The 14,350-nt window shown below is 43.7% G+C and overlaps 2 protein-coding genes across 4 annotated transcripts; both read right to left on the reverse strand.

Moving 5' to 3' along the window:
- Nucleotides 1–40: 40 nt before the first annotated feature.
- Nucleotides 41–2,754, reverse strand: LOC104584376. 3 transcript variants are annotated; one of them, XR_002959992.1, is made up of 9 exons: nt 2,332–2,750; nt 2,161–2,206; nt 1,978–2,049; nt 1,699–1,776; nt 1,466–1,564; nt 1,289–1,360; nt 443–1,173; nt 277–333; nt 41–184 (listed from the first exon to the last, which is right to left on the reverse strand). XR_002959992.1 is itself a non-coding variant. In XM_010238881.3 (8 exons), exons 1-7 carry the CDS (start codon nt 2,598–2,600, stop codon nt 469–471), a joined length of 1,341 nt encoding a protein of 446 aa, XP_010237183.1. In that variant the 5' UTR covers nt 2,601–2,750; the 3' UTR covers nt 41–333; nt 443–468. The 3 variants fall into 3 exon arrangements, 2 of the variants coding, with proteins under 2 accessions (XP_010237183.1, XP_024310235.1); XM_010238881.3 differs by having other exon boundaries at nt 41–333; XM_024454467.1 differs by lacking the exons at nt 41–184; nt 277–333 and having other exon boundaries at nt 342–1,173; nt 1,996–2,049; nt 2,332–2,754.
- Nucleotides 2,755–6,079: 3,325 nt separating this feature from the next.
- On the reverse strand, nt 6,080–11,551 carry LOC100845110 (F-box/LRR-repeat protein 3). The gene is made up of 7 exons (XM_003575501.4): nt 10,482–11,551; nt 8,383–8,508; nt 8,083–8,187; nt 7,488–7,887; nt 7,265–7,394; nt 6,880–7,174; nt 6,080–6,797 (listed from the first exon to the last, which is right to left on the reverse strand). The coding sequence occupies exons 1-7, from the start codon at nt 11,148–11,150 to the stop codon at nt 6,522–6,524; spliced, it is 2,001 nt and encodes a 666-aa protein (XP_003575549.1). The 5' UTR covers nt 11,151–11,551; the 3' UTR covers nt 6,080–6,521.
- Nucleotides 11,552–14,350: the final 2,799 nt, after the last annotated feature.

Consider the following 14,350-nt stretch of genomic DNA (forward strand, 5'->3'; position numbering starts at 1 on the left):
TAACTGTAAACCAGCATCTGTGTTCCATACAATTAACACAAAGATGAACGAATTTCTCATATTTTTGCACATGAGATAAATAATCACATTTTTTATGAATTGTTATGGGCTATCATTTCATAGAATTTCTACATATTGTTTTCAGGCTGATATCCAGTATCGCTTTTCGAAACAGTCTTCTTACCTTCATTTTAAACATTTTCAGAAAATTCAGGGTTTCATATAGACAGTTTCGCCGTCAAGGGTTTTTGTTCATGATTTCAAAAATTTACTTACTTTTCTCGCAGCAAAATATGGCGCACAGCCTCACAAGCATGGAAAAGAAGGAACGTCCTGAGAAGTACCAAAGAACGTTCGCTAGTTAGTTAACTGCTGGGAACTTCAGTGTTTGCAATTGATCACAGAAAGAACAAGTAAACAACTTTGCACGTCACAGAAGTACCACGACTTCATCTGAAGATCATGTAATCATGTCCCTCTCAGATGGGAATACAGGCACGAGATGATGTTTACTCCGATGGTCACCGCGAAGATGGCGTTTACTCCGATTGTCACCGCCAAGATGATGGCAAGAACGGCCATAGAAGCAGCCCTACGATCCACTGTCACCACGGCTACTCCTCCCTGCTTTGTTCCCACCTTGCTCAGCTCACCGTTGCCGCAATCTTGGTCTTGGTACAGCTTCATTCCCGACTCCTTCCATTCCGGATTTGCAGGTCTCTTCTTCTCGGCTGACTTGAGAAGATACTGCGGCGAAGAGATCACTGATGAGTCAATGACGGCCGCGACCGCCGGCTTTTCTGCCGCCTGTTTATGCTCCTCATGTTCAGACACATTCTCCTCCATGGTTGTTCCTTTTGCCAATTCTTCTTCTGCTGCCTCCTGTTCAGACACATTCTCCTCAACGGTTGTTCCTTTTGACAATTCTGCTTCTGCTGCCTCATGTTCAGATACATTCTCCTCTATGGCTGTTCCTTCTGCCAATTCTACTTCAGCTGTTTCGGCCATGGTATCCGCTTTCGCTTCCTCTGAGATCAGCAGTTGAGGTGCCGTCGCCTGTGTTGATGCAGTCTCTTGAGGACCATCATTATGTTCTTCACGCGCGATCTCCAGGCTACTGATGGTAAGAGTGCTTTGATCACAGTTCTCCACACTCTCCACGCCTTCGATGGCCTAGATGATCACAGTTCAGAAGAAACAAGCAGGATAAAACCACTGTAATGCATATATCATAGATGATCACACAAAGCAGCTTTCAACAAATTTAACGAAGAACGAGGAGCCATACATTTGGCATGACCTCTTCCTCGATATCGTTCTTCCTTGAATTCTGGTCAGCCTTGTTCACGTCTCCACTCTCCTGAAGCCAATTGGTTGGATTTGCACAAGGGAAAGAAAAATAATGCCATCAGACAAATGCAGGGCATTTTAGTTTTCACAGTTGGGTACAGAAAACAGAGCTGACCTTATTGGTACAGAAAGCAGAGCTGACCGTATCAACTGTGACGATTTCGGCAAGTCCCCTGCTTGAGTTCGGATCAAATTTCTCTACAAGTTTGCTATCCTGAAACCCAAGTTCATAAAAGTTTGCACGAAGTAAGGCATCCAAAATCCGAACAACAAATATTGCATACAATACATGCATGTTGTATCTTTGATTTAGGCAAATTTATCCAAAGATTTGCACAGGAGACAAACCAATTTATCAGCATTGATCTCCTCCTCCTTTTTCTCCTCTTCCTGATTCTCATGTAGATCGTGTGTTTCCTTACCATCCTGAAACAATAGTTCATATGAATTTTCACAAACAATTTCTTATTTCACCAGAACAATAAGCACATAAACTAGAAACTACTCCCTCCGTCCCAAATTCTTGTCATTGTTTTAGTTCAAACTCTGTCCCTGCTCGAATTATTGTTTCATATCGAGGAAGTATAACAAAATTGGCAACACTACATGCAGATTACATAGACTAACCAATCCATTGGTTCCAACCTCCGTATCCTCCCTGCTCGAATTCTCATCAGATTGATCAAACTTGCCCTGAATCTACAACCAAACGCATTTCAAAAACATCAAAATTTCACCTAAAAAAGAAAGAGGTTAAGAACACAACATCTAACTAATGAAGCCCGTCAGCTCTCAGTTCTCACTTCTCACCTGCTCATCCTCAACAACTCCACCATCCAAAAACCCCTCCTCCTTGCTGCAAAATCAACCAAAGAAAAGACTCGATCTTTTCAGCTCGGACGCAAGAAAAACAGCACGAATCATACGAACTGAGGCAACTAATCCAAGTCAAAAAAAAAAGGAAGAATCGTTTCTCCGTACGCAGGCTGCTTCTCGCGGTGTTGATGGTGGTTGGCGCCCTTGCCGTCGCCGCGGCGCCGCCACGCAACGACGGCGGCTCCGACGATCGCGCCGCCGACGAGGAGCAGTGCCCCGACGCCGTGCGGCGTGCGTACGCGCGCGCACACGCGGGCCCTCATGGCACCGCCGCCGCTCCTCGCCTTCTCCTCCTCTCGCGATTCTTGCGCGGCGCAAAGATCACCTTCGCCGCTTCTTGTGCTGCTGCCGGCCGAGCTCCCGCCAACTTCCATGACAAAGACGGCGGGGCAATTAAAAGAGCAGAGAGGCGCTCCAGCAATAATACTCTCGCAGTTAAGAGGTGGGAGTTGGGACGGGAGTGGGGACTCGGACGCTTCCTTCTCGTGTTCTTGAGGGAGAGAGGAGGGCGGAGAAGGTTGCGAGGTTTTAGGTGCGGTGTGCCGTATGCCTAGGGCCGGCGGTCGGATCGCGTGGACGACCCACGACTCTCGGATCATCGACTGGAAAGTCTCTTTGAACTGGCGGAAAAGGAACTTACTTGTGACTGGCCTTTGTATGTAAAAACATATGTGCAAAAATTAAGTAGGAGTACTTATTTTATCTATAAACTGGCCTTGTATGTAAGTCCGACCTTGACCACTCTAAACCGGCCGAAGGATGAGATTTGTCTAGCATTGCAAGTTGATGGATGAAGTTTCTCCAAAAATTAGTTGAGGGACGAAATTAGCATCCACCCGCAAGAGTTGAGGATGAAAAAACAATTGTCTCCATTTATATTTTTGGTAAATTTTGACTAACTATTAGACAAATATTACGAAATCATCGTGATTCAAAAGTAATGTTGTTGTATTGAAAAGCACTTGTTAGTGGTACAATTTTGTACATATATTAAATATTAGTAGCATTTCTCTCATAGTTGGTCAAATTATTTTACTCTAAAATATGTATTGTTTACATATGACTTGTCTTAGACCAAATTGTACTAAGAGCAAGCATAATAGCATAATGCATACATGCTGTAAGAGTTTAAACATTATTATATTTTTGCTGAGTTGGTGAAAAAAGAGAGGAAGCGGATTATTAACTATCAATCGGAAGCAACACACGTTTCAAAATCTTTGTGAGAGCATAAGGCGGGTTGGGTATAAGTAAAATAGTATTTCATCCGTTCCAAAATTACCTTGTGTTGACCCTCAAACTTTTAAAAGTCGACTAACTTTATGACAAAAAATTGCAACATTTATGATGGCAAACGAAGATCATTAGATCTGTTGTGAAATATATTGTCATAATATCTTGATTTGACACTGTAAATATTGAATCAAATTTTAAAAATGTTTGACAATCAATGAAAATTATAAAATTTATACTTCTTTGAAAGAAAGTACATTTTAAAATAAAAAAGTGCTTTATATAACAAAACTAATATACGTACTGACTATTTCAGTCACTGTAAATAACATGACAACGATCAACAAAATATAGACAGCGTTTAGCTACGCTATTGTATTGCTTTAAGCTGCAACTGCTCTCAAGCTGCCGGTTGCCGACGTCTCGCTGCCGCCACGTGCAACGGCGGCCCTGTGGTTCATGAGCACGTACGCACGCAGCCGCTTCCGGCCGGACAAGACGAAATAATTATACTCGCCCACGACCGGGCCTGTGATAGCAGTGAAAAAAAATCCAAGCCTAAGGGCTGAAGAATCATTTTATTTTGAGAGATGCCCAAGGACAGAATCTGAGTTCCAACGACTCCGGATGGTGTCGTGACTTGCAGCGGTGGCGCCCGCACGATGGAAATTAAAAAAAAAGAGGAGCGACGGCTCCACGTATGGCTCCTTTGAAAACAAAGATAAAATTGGGTTTTATCGACTACAGTATTGTGCATTTTCGGTGTGATTGTAATGAACCAACGCTGAAAATGTCTGTGTTAAAAGCAAGGATAATACAGTACTACTCAAGTAGGCTGGACCTGTGAAAAATAAATCCACACAATTACGCAATGGCTCATTCCGATGAATCGATAGGTAAACCAGGGACTTCAGAAAATAATCCACAATGTTGGTTAGTTCAACGTCTAGGACGGAGCTCAAATTCGATTTTGGAAGGACGCTGCGTTTGGAGATGTTCCATTCCCTGGACAACATCCACACCTTTTCCAACGTTGTGAGGAAAAAAAAATTTAAAATTTCATAAAATCACACTTCTAGTGATCGAGGAATCCGGCTCATTTTCGTCGCCACATCACCTCCTGATCCAACCCGTTAAGGGTTAACTTAGCCCGATTTGCCCCTCCCCTAAAATCCCGACCTGACGTGGCGACGGAAATACCATCAAACGTCTTTAATCCTCCCGATTTGGGTTTTGTGAGAAAGACTGTCGCAATAATTGTGGTTCCTTGAGATTATTACCAACAACTGTGAATTTGTAAAACTTTAGCCGCAATAAGTGTGGTTTTGTGAAAATTACTGGGGGAAAATGACATTGTGACCATGTCCTGAACATGGATCCCTTGAATTTCTTCTCTAAGAGGGGCATGGCATCCCTCGATTTGTACCTTATCACACGAGTAGCTCAACTGCATTTAAATGGCAGCAAGGACATATTCAGATGGAACCTCCAATAATATTTGTATGAAAAATTGACGCGCTTGGATGTTCCCATTATACGCGTCTAACAATGTTCTGAGCTAACAAAAAAAACCTAACCTTTGTCTTTGATCACTTCAAACTTCGGCATTTCCTCTCGTCTCTGACAACCGATCTAGCATTTAGAGGCACATGGGGCACAAATCAGCATGTGGCATCTAACTTTATGTGTTTACATGATCATAGCGGTGGCGTTTTGACCGTGGAGATAATTTCGTCTAGAAGATTGGTGTCATGGCTCAATTCTCGTCTTAATGTAGGCATCGTGCCCTACGCCATGGAGTCAGTGCTTCTCTCGCAGCTCATCCTTTTGTCTCCCCCCCCCCCCCCCCCCTTCCCCCGTCAATTCATCATTGGATCAACGTTTTGCATCTTGCTTTGTGAGGGGTGTCTCCTCCGCCATGGTGCATTTTACAACCTTAGGATTCCAGTATCTGAGACGGACGGCTCATGCAGCTTTCCGAAACCTGTGAGGTTAGTCTAACTTGTACAAACGCGGTATTCTGCAATTTCATCACCGAAAACTTAAAGTAACGTCAAGATGTGAAGGATTGATCTAGAGGCATTGATTTCGAAGGTACATAATGGAGCTTTTAGTTTTACCGAGTGTCTTCGTTGTTTATGTTTGTTTAGGTTGTATTGATCTGCTGTATTTTTTTCATGAATCAACAAAGCCGTTCTAAAAGTATATTCCTATTATCAACCATAATTTTGAAGTTAAATTTCTAGTACTTTATTATAAAAGTTTTTATGTATGGTACTTACTTAGGTGAGCTATCCTCACTACCCCAAAATGTTGTTTCACTGTTTATCTAATCAAGATTGATCTATTCAAGGCATAATAATCAAGATTGATCTATTCAAGGCATATTTTTTCGCTGCCCTGTTGCTCGTTTCGCGTAGTCACACAAGCAAGCAAGGTCTACAGATGACATGTTTGGGCCGTGGCTCTACAGTTCGGGAAAATTCCTACCCGCACTTGTCTTAGTAGAAGCATCTGCTTTGTTTTGGTCTATCTGACTTTACAGACATGATATTATTTGACAAACAAAAAAATATAAATGCTGACTGCCTCTTGCACACGTGCAGGCTCTGAAGCTCACATGGAAATAAAACAACTCTTCCTCATCTGTGCAACTCATATATCACCAGTTTTAGTGCCATTGCCTGGACCGATGAAAATCAACAGAGCTACATCACAAAACAATGGAAACACAACAACTCTCCACCTGGGATTATACACAAATTTGGGTCATTGATATGCCATCTTCCACATGTTGAGCACTCTGTTGTACGGAGTACCTATTACATGTTCGGCATCAGATGCCATGTTGCGCAGCATAAGAGGCTTCAGTGTTACATATCGTATGTTTCACATCAGATGCCAGGTTTACCCACCATCATAAAACGCGAACACCATCTTGATCTCAGGGATGAGAACAGGCAAACCATGCGATTATTATCAAGAATTAGCTATAAAGCCATGGGAACTTAAGGTTCAGATGTTGACGATATGTAGATCTTAACACTCCTCAAACCTCAGGCTCAGATGCCATCCTTGTAGACGAGAGGCTTGTTGACCCATCTGATGCGGCAGCCACAGGCCTGCAGCAGCTGGAGCAGCTCAGGGGACAGCACAGACTTCAGACTGCTAAGCATCTTCAGCTTCTTCAGCCTGCCGCAAGCAGCTCTCAGTGCCATCTCAAACCCTTCTATGGAGACCCATGAGAGGTGCACCATCTTCACGTCCTGGAGGCACCTCAGGGAGCTCAGCAGGTGGCACAATCCCAAGCCAGTAACTTGGCAGTATGATATGGTAAGCTGCAGAAAACGACAAGCTACTGAGGTTCCTGTCTCATCAGAACTTGCGTAAAGGAAGAAGCCAAACTAAGGATAAATTTACCTGTCTAAGGTTTAGGGCATATCGTGCGAGAGCCCACAAGCCAGAATCATCAACAGAATAGCAACGCTTCAAGTCAATTTCTACCAGGCTCTTGCAACCAATGGCAACTGACGAGATTCCAATACCTGTAATGCGGACCAGGCACCTCAGCTCAAGGTTTGTAAGCTCCTCCAGAGAGCCCAGGTGGCTCAAACCACCATCAGTAATCTTGTTGCAGTAGCACAGGTTCAGCATCTTAATCTTTTTGCAGCCCTTTGCTAAAGTTGCTAACCCATCGTCGGTAATAGAGTTGCAGCTGCATATAGCAAGATAAAATACAGGTTATTCTCATGCATAGAAGATGCTGGGACTCACTATAAAGGAATAGACCAGGAGATCAAATTACCGATAGAGGTCAACTTCTGTGAGTTTTACACACTTCGAACTAATAAAACCAAGGCCTTTGTCAGAAATACTTGAGCACAAGCCTAACTTCAATATCAGCAGTTCAGAGCACTTAGCCAAATGCTGCAGCGCTGCAATGGAGTTGATTTTATTTGTCAATATTCAAATCATGAGACAGGCTTAGATGAAAAATAATCATACATGTAATAAGCGGCAGCACATACCTGCATCATTCACTCCACAGTCAGTAAGATCTATCTCACTAAGATTGGGGCAGCAGGTAGCGATTCTCTCTAGTCCTTTCTCACTTAATGAAGAGCAGGACTCCAACAGGAGGCATTCAAGCATCTTACAGTTGTCAGCTATTGAAACAAGGGCATTGTCAGTGAGTAGATTACAGCATGTGAGATCAATTTTCCTTAGGTAGCCACACCGAGCTACAAGCGAAGAGATGCCTTCATCTGTAACACCATTGCATTTGCTAAGTCCAACCTCAACCAAGTTGTTACAGCCTTCAGCAATCGCTAAAAGAAGAGAGGATGAGACTTCAAAGCCGTCAAGTCTCAACATTGTCAATGTTTCCTTCAGTGTTGCTAGCTTGGATAGAAAATTCTGCCCAATCTCCTACAAGATTCAACCAAATAGAAGGTCAACAATCATTGGCAATTAAGTAGTTGTCCTCTGTCCTTTACATTATTAATTTACTTATTTATTCATCATGAGGGATGAGTCTCTCTCAATGAAACATGCCAGCTTTTTTAATCTAAAGATGTAGCCAACGTGTGCACCAAGCAAGTAACATTAGGAGTACTAACTCACATGCAAACTATCAGCAGCATTTAGCTTCTGGAGAAAACTGTGACCATCTATGAGTGAAGCTAAGCCTTCGGAAGTCACGTGATCACATCTTGACACATCAACACTCTGCAACATAAGACAATATTTAGAATGGACTGATGCTTACTAATATCGAAAAGAATAATGAAACATTCAAATGCTGGTAAACTTGAACACTCAAAAATATTTCCAAGTAACAGAGACTAAGCAATATGACTTCAGATGATCAAAGACATAACAATTGCATGAGACTAAACAACAGCATCCCTGCAAAGTGATTACCTGCAGTGAATTACTTCCTCTGCTTAGCAATTCCAGGCCTTTGTCATCTATACATAAGCAACCAACCATCGACAACTCCTCTAGCTTTTCAAGAGTCGATATTGATCTAAGAGACTCATTGCTCACCTGCGACAGAAAAATAAAATGTAAGTACCTTCATGAGTAAACTTAGCAGAAAAAAAGAGAGGTGTTTTTCGAAATTTTAGATCTTCACGATGGAATCTAACTAATAACTTAAGTACTCCGCAGGTTCCTCATGTGAGTATACAATCCATTGTCAGGATAATCTCCAATAGGAAGAGTAAATAACTATACACTTTTTGATCTAAACTGTTCCTGCTTCCTGCCAGTAGTAGATGAAACTAAGAAGTAATGAAATAGTGCTGAAATACTAACTTATAGTCCTACTGCACGTTTGTCACAGCTAGAAAAATAGTACGTGTATTTTCTGTAAACAGGAGTCCTTCCTACCTGAAACATGAGAATGGTATATCATGTTTCGAAGTAGAATTATATTGGCAATCTTTCCTAACCAGATTAGGCTTTCGGTTGAACGTGCATGAAACTTGATAACATGGATTTCAAAACAAACACTATATACCAAAAAGATGCATCTACGTCCACTCATTCCAATAGCTTTGGTACAGCTTTTCTTACAAATTGCACCACATCTTTACAGATATAGAAGACTCGTGATGGCAGCGGTCTGTCACATTTAGACTGCGTCACTTGATTTTTATTTTCCATCACTTTCACTTGTTGATTTGGCACAATCATTGAGATGCAAATGAATATGGATTATACGATAGGATAATCGATGATTAATAGTATAACATTTTTTGAACATATTATTTTGTGTAGTCCATAGCAACGCATGGATATTGTGCTAGTTAAGACCGAAGGAATATTTAGTCTACTCTATCCCTGAGCCCGGCCTAATTGCCACCACTCAATATTTTGACTACTCATCCTTTTCCAGCAGCATGCGAAAGGGTGGGCTAAAGTTTTATAATCTAATACTGAAGAACATGGCCAAATGATGAACATATCCAGTTCTATTCAGTTCCATGACTGAAAATGTACCAAAATAAAACTTCTCCTAATGTGCCCGAAATACTTATCTAAATCGCACTCAATACCAATTCACTCTGTAAAAGAGTCTAGACTCAACAGAAACAGTTTCATAATATCCTGAAGTAAACTTCTACTGGTGCATCATAATTACCTAATCAAAAGGACCAAAGACAGTCCGGATTAAAATCCACCCTTCCTATAACTCTACTATCACATGATTCAATTTTCGCAAATGTACTTTTGCCATCTGGTACCAAAATTTAACTTTTCTTCAGAAGGAAGATGCAACTCAAAGAGTGATCCAAGATGTCAGGAGGCTTTTTTTTTCTAGCAACCTATATGCTAGCAAACAGAAGAAAGATCTAAGCAAATTTTCGTATTCCAATTGCATTCCTCAAAAAACATCTCCAATAAATTTGACCCATACTATCTTGAGAAGCACCTCTTTCACTCAAATGCCTCAATTTCTAAATTGGAAGAGTGCCCAATAAGTGCAATTTTTTGTTTTGATGCTTTATTGATTCAAAAGCAATCAGTACACGACGAAGTCCCCATTTACTCCGTAAATTCGTTGTGCTCGCGGCGGTTATGGCAAGTCACGGCTCAAGTGTTCAGTCATTCGCAAGGTTGGGCCCCTGTGACGCAGCAATTAACAATCTGAAGAAGTGGTTCATGTGTGAGCTGGGGGATGTTGTGCTGCTTGGAAGATGTCGTTGTTCAGAACTTTAGTTCTGCAGATTGTCCTGGTTCCAGAAGATTTAGTTTAGGGTTCGCCTGATCTGAGGTCGCTCTTCAGTTTGTTTGCTTTAAACTAGTACTCGTATTTATGTAAGTAAGACACTGGTTTCCTTTAATGAAGCCGGAGGGGTGGCCTCTGTTATTACAGGAAAAAAATCTCTGTATATTCGTCGCCAGCTCATGCTTTTCACCTTTCTCTCAAGGATAATGATACTAATGCTAAACCGAACCAATCAATAAATGGAGTAGCAATCAAATAAGAATTGAATAGTTCGAATGGGAATAACCTCTAGGTAGGAGATATCAAGGTTGCGGAGCTCGCGGCACTTCTTGACGAGCAGATCAACACCGATGTCGGAAATCTCACGGCACCACTTGAAGCTCAGCTTCTCAAGCTTGGGGCAGCCCACAGCTACCTTGGCGAGGCCCATGTCAGTGACGCCGAGGCACTTCTCCAGATTCAGCTCCCTCAGCCCAGCGGCCGCCGCCAGAGCCGCGGCCTCCCTGTCCCCAGCGCCGACGCAGTGCGACAGGTCGACTGCCTCCAGCCTGGGGCAGGCGGCGACGAGGGCGTCCAGGCCGCGCCACCCGACCCCGCTGGCCCGCGCGAGGCAGACCTGGCGGACGGCGCCGAGGTCGGCGCCGGCCACGGCGGCCGCGAGAGACGCGTCGTCGAGCGAGGCGCAGGCGGAGAGGTCGAGCAGCTCGAGCGCCGGGAACGCGCGGAGCAGGCGAGGGAGCGGCTCCCGCCGGAGCACCCGCAGCGCGCGGCGGTGCGCGGCCTCGGCGCGCGCGAAGGCGCGGCTGACGAGGCGGCACGCCTTGCGGTCCCGCCGCTCCTGCACGCGGTCGAGCACCTGGCAGAGCAGATCCAGGGACAGCGCCCCGATGCCGCCGCTGCTCCCGCCCCCGCCGCTGCCGCCGCCGCCGCCGTACCTCTGCGCATCCTCGCTCATCTCCGGGATCGATCGATCGAGGATCGACCCCGTAGGAACAGCTGACGATTCCTCCACCAGGAAAGCTCGGCGGCAGGGGGACAGGACGCGCCGGACGCGTGGAGCTTAGGTGGGGATGAAGAGGAAGGAGAAGACGGCGACGAAGGGGTGGCCGTCGGGGATCGGGTGGCGCGGTGTGGTGGCCCTGCGGGGTCGGTATAAGGCGGGGCGTCTCAGCATGGTAGGATCCGCAGGGCAGAGGCGGCGCGCGGAGCTATCCTTCCTGATCCGGCCGGCGGAGGGGGGAGGAGGCAGGCGGCCGGTGGTGACTGGGGGAGGGTACGGAGGTGAGGGAAAGAGGAGAGAGATGGAGATGTGGATAGGTAGTGCCTGTCGGAGTAGCACCTGCCTCAGCCCTCAGGCGACGGGGAAGGAAGGTAACACCTGAGAGAGACGGACAAGGTGACCACATTGCCCCTCACCCAAGAACAGATTTCTTTTTCATTTCTCAATCCCCGCGTGTATTTTATCTGTCTAAACCAAACCATGATAAAATCTAACAGCCGTTTGCTAACCATCCTGTCATTTCATTTGATAGAAATAAAATAAAATCTAATTTTTTATAGGATTTCATTTGGTTGAATTTGAATTCATTGTTCAAAAATCATGTTTGTCTACCACATGAATTTGTAGAGTGAGAGATAATTCCAGAAAAATGATGGCTTAAGAGAGAAATTGAGATTAGTTATAGTACAATTTCATGGAATTTGAGATTGAATTCCCGTGGCGAATTCCGTGCCATCCAAACAAGTTCGTTTCTGGAATTCGAAATGAATTCCTGAATTCTAAGCTCAAATGATGGGTACCAAACGAGCGGTAAAAGTTGGGTTTTAGGGTCTCTTTGATTTATAGGATTTTAATGTCGGTGTCCACTTGATTTTCACAGGATTTTTGTTTGTAACAAAGCTTGTTTGATTGCACTGTTCTTCGTAAGAGGTTACCGAAAAAATCTAGAGGTTCGATTCTTAATCAAATGACCCGTATAAGAAAAATACGTAAGAATTTTAACCCTCTAAAATTCTCATGATTTTTTTTTAATCAAAGAAGGCCTACATTAGAATGATTTTGTTAATATAATATCGCTTTTGAATAATGTTACTTTGCGGGTACGACATATGATCCACGTGTGTCTTCCATGCCACATATTTCTTTCATAATGTTCCAACAATTTATTAGACCTAAGAAATATAAAATGGAAAATGGGAAAATTATATGAAAATCATATATTCCAAATTTATTTAATTTCCTACATTTTGGAATAGTTATATTTTCAATGTATGTTCATAAAAAAATATGTTATTTTGTAATTTTTGAATAATTTATTAATTTTTCCGGATATTTAAGAATTCTTTTAATATAAATTTGTGGATTTGTACTGCGCTGCTTGCGAAGTGATTCGCAAATACGTTCATCTATTTAGGATATCAAAATTGTATATCCCCGAAGGCTTCTTAGGGTTTTGTTCTCGGTCTTCGATCCCGTCTCAGCAGCACTCTCTCCTTGTGCTGACGTAAAGCCCGAAGATTTTATGTAGGCATGTATACGCGCGCGTGTGTGTGTGGCGGGCACTTAGAGCTATGGATCAAGATTTCAAGCTGTCACGGCGACCTTCTCTAGGAAGTCGGCCCCATGGATCATAGCCTTGACTTCCTGTCTATGGGCAACTGGTGCACCATCTTAGGTTTCAGAATGAAGTGGCAACGCGGTGCACCATCTTCAGACGGAGGGAGTATTTTCTTGTAACAATGCTGTTGTTTAATTAAGTTTATTGCTTTTTTTTGGAAAAAAAAGTTACTACTCTTTCCGATCCATATTTATTGTCTCAAATTTGCTCAAATATAGATGTATATATAACTAAAAAACGTCTAGATACATGTAATATTTCGACAAACAATATGGGTCGGGGTGGAGCAAGCATTACAATTTACAGAATCGTCTCGGGTCTTCATCGGTTGGAACGCGTGACGTGATAGCGATGCACTCACGTGTGTAGATTGCAGTGGTGTGAGCGCGCTTACTGGTCTGTATCGTAACCATAAAGAAAAAAAAGGAGAGAAAAAAAAGAAAGAGATAAGATGCATCAGGACGTTGGAATAAAAATTTTCCACGGGCCGGAGTTCAACGTTTGGTTTCCCCTGAAAACTCGCATGAAGAGAGTAGGAACGTGTTCGGGGGTCAAAATCGTGACGGAGAACGCGTACGATCGGCAAGTATATTCCGTTGCCTCAAGAATATCCCTTCTCACCGTAGGCCCCAGCTCGGCTGAGCTCAAAACTCAAAAGCAGCTAGTGCTACACTTCAAGAAGTGTTCCCGTGCAGGCGCGGCTGCACCCGGTGACCACTTAATTATGTACTGGAGAAAATCCTTCCACGAAAACAACGATTCCGGGCGATCTCCCAGCCACCAGAAACTATCGTCCCCAGGACATGGATTCTGAGCAAGAACTTATCAAGAGAGACTAATTAGCTGGATTAATGTATTGGGTTTCTGGTCTCGTCGACCTTGACCAGCTTATATTAGTTTTGTAAACGGAGCTCGAGGAATCTCCACGTAGGGAGTGACTGGGCCGATCACGGCACCGAATTCCAATCAATCAACGGAGCACGTACAAACCTTCTCCAATTTTCTCTCCTCTCGCTAATTACTTATTCATGACCGGCTGTCGGAAGCCGGAACCCCCTGAGAGCGATAGGCCACACGGCAGATATGCGATAAGGCGACGAGACCCTGAGACGGGTTCCCAGCTCCCCACCACCACCACCACACATGGGATACACGGCACGGCATATCAAATCATTAACCGGCAATCCTACATCTTATAGCCTCGGATCAACAACACCTGTAGCCAGCAGGCCGCATTTAGGCTATATCAATCAGTCATCTTAGTACTGGAATTTTTTTATCTGATGTCGATGTATTGATAATGGCCAGGCGCATTTCACTTTAGACATCTAGCGGCAGTGCGCTTTGGGAGGACAATGTCAATGTGATATTTGTGATGTGCCGAACAAATAATTTGGACTTGTGATGGGTGCATTCTGTGGCTGGAGTTGGGTAGAGAAAATTAGGTGCGAGATTTGGTTGATAAGGGGAGACGAATATTGGACTGTATCCTTCCTGGAGAAATAAAAAAGCGAAGAATATTGGACAATATCATGGG

This window comes from Brachypodium distachyon, chromosome 4, assembly GCF_000005505.3.
Source record: "Brachypodium distachyon strain Bd21 chromosome 4, Brachypodium_distachyon_v3.0, whole genome shotgun sequence".
Lineage (NCBI taxonomy): Eukaryota > Viridiplantae > Streptophyta > Magnoliopsida > Poales > Poaceae > Brachypodium > Brachypodium distachyon.

Excerpts from the sequence above, each read along its gene's own strand:
- LOC104584376 (XM_010238881.3), bottom strand. The coding sequence starts at position 2,600 with ATGGAAGTTGGCGGGAGCTCGGCCGGCAGCAGCACAAGAAGCGGCGAA. Across the intron at positions 2,207-2,331 it reads CACCGCGAGAAGCAGCCTGC|CAAGGAGGAGGGGTTTTTGG; the intron begins GTACGGAGAAAC and ends TTGATTTTGCAG. Across the intron at positions 1,777-1,977 it reads AGGTTGGAACCAATGGATTG|GATGGTAAGGAAACACACGA; the intron begins GTTAGTCTATGT and ends CTATTGTTTCAG.
- LOC100845110 (XM_003575501.4), bottom strand. The coding sequence starts at position 11,150 with ATGAGCGAGGATGCGCAGAGGTACGGCGGCGGCGGCGGCAGCGGCGGG. Across the intron at positions 8,509-10,481 it reads TTGATATCTCCTACCTAGAG|GTGAGCAATGAGTCTCTTAG; the intron begins GTTATTCCCATT and ends TTTCTGTCGCAG. Across the intron at positions 7,175-7,264 it reads ACAGAAGTTGACCTCTATCG|CTGCAACTCTATTACCGACG; the intron begins GTAATTTGATCT and ends TGCTATATGCAG.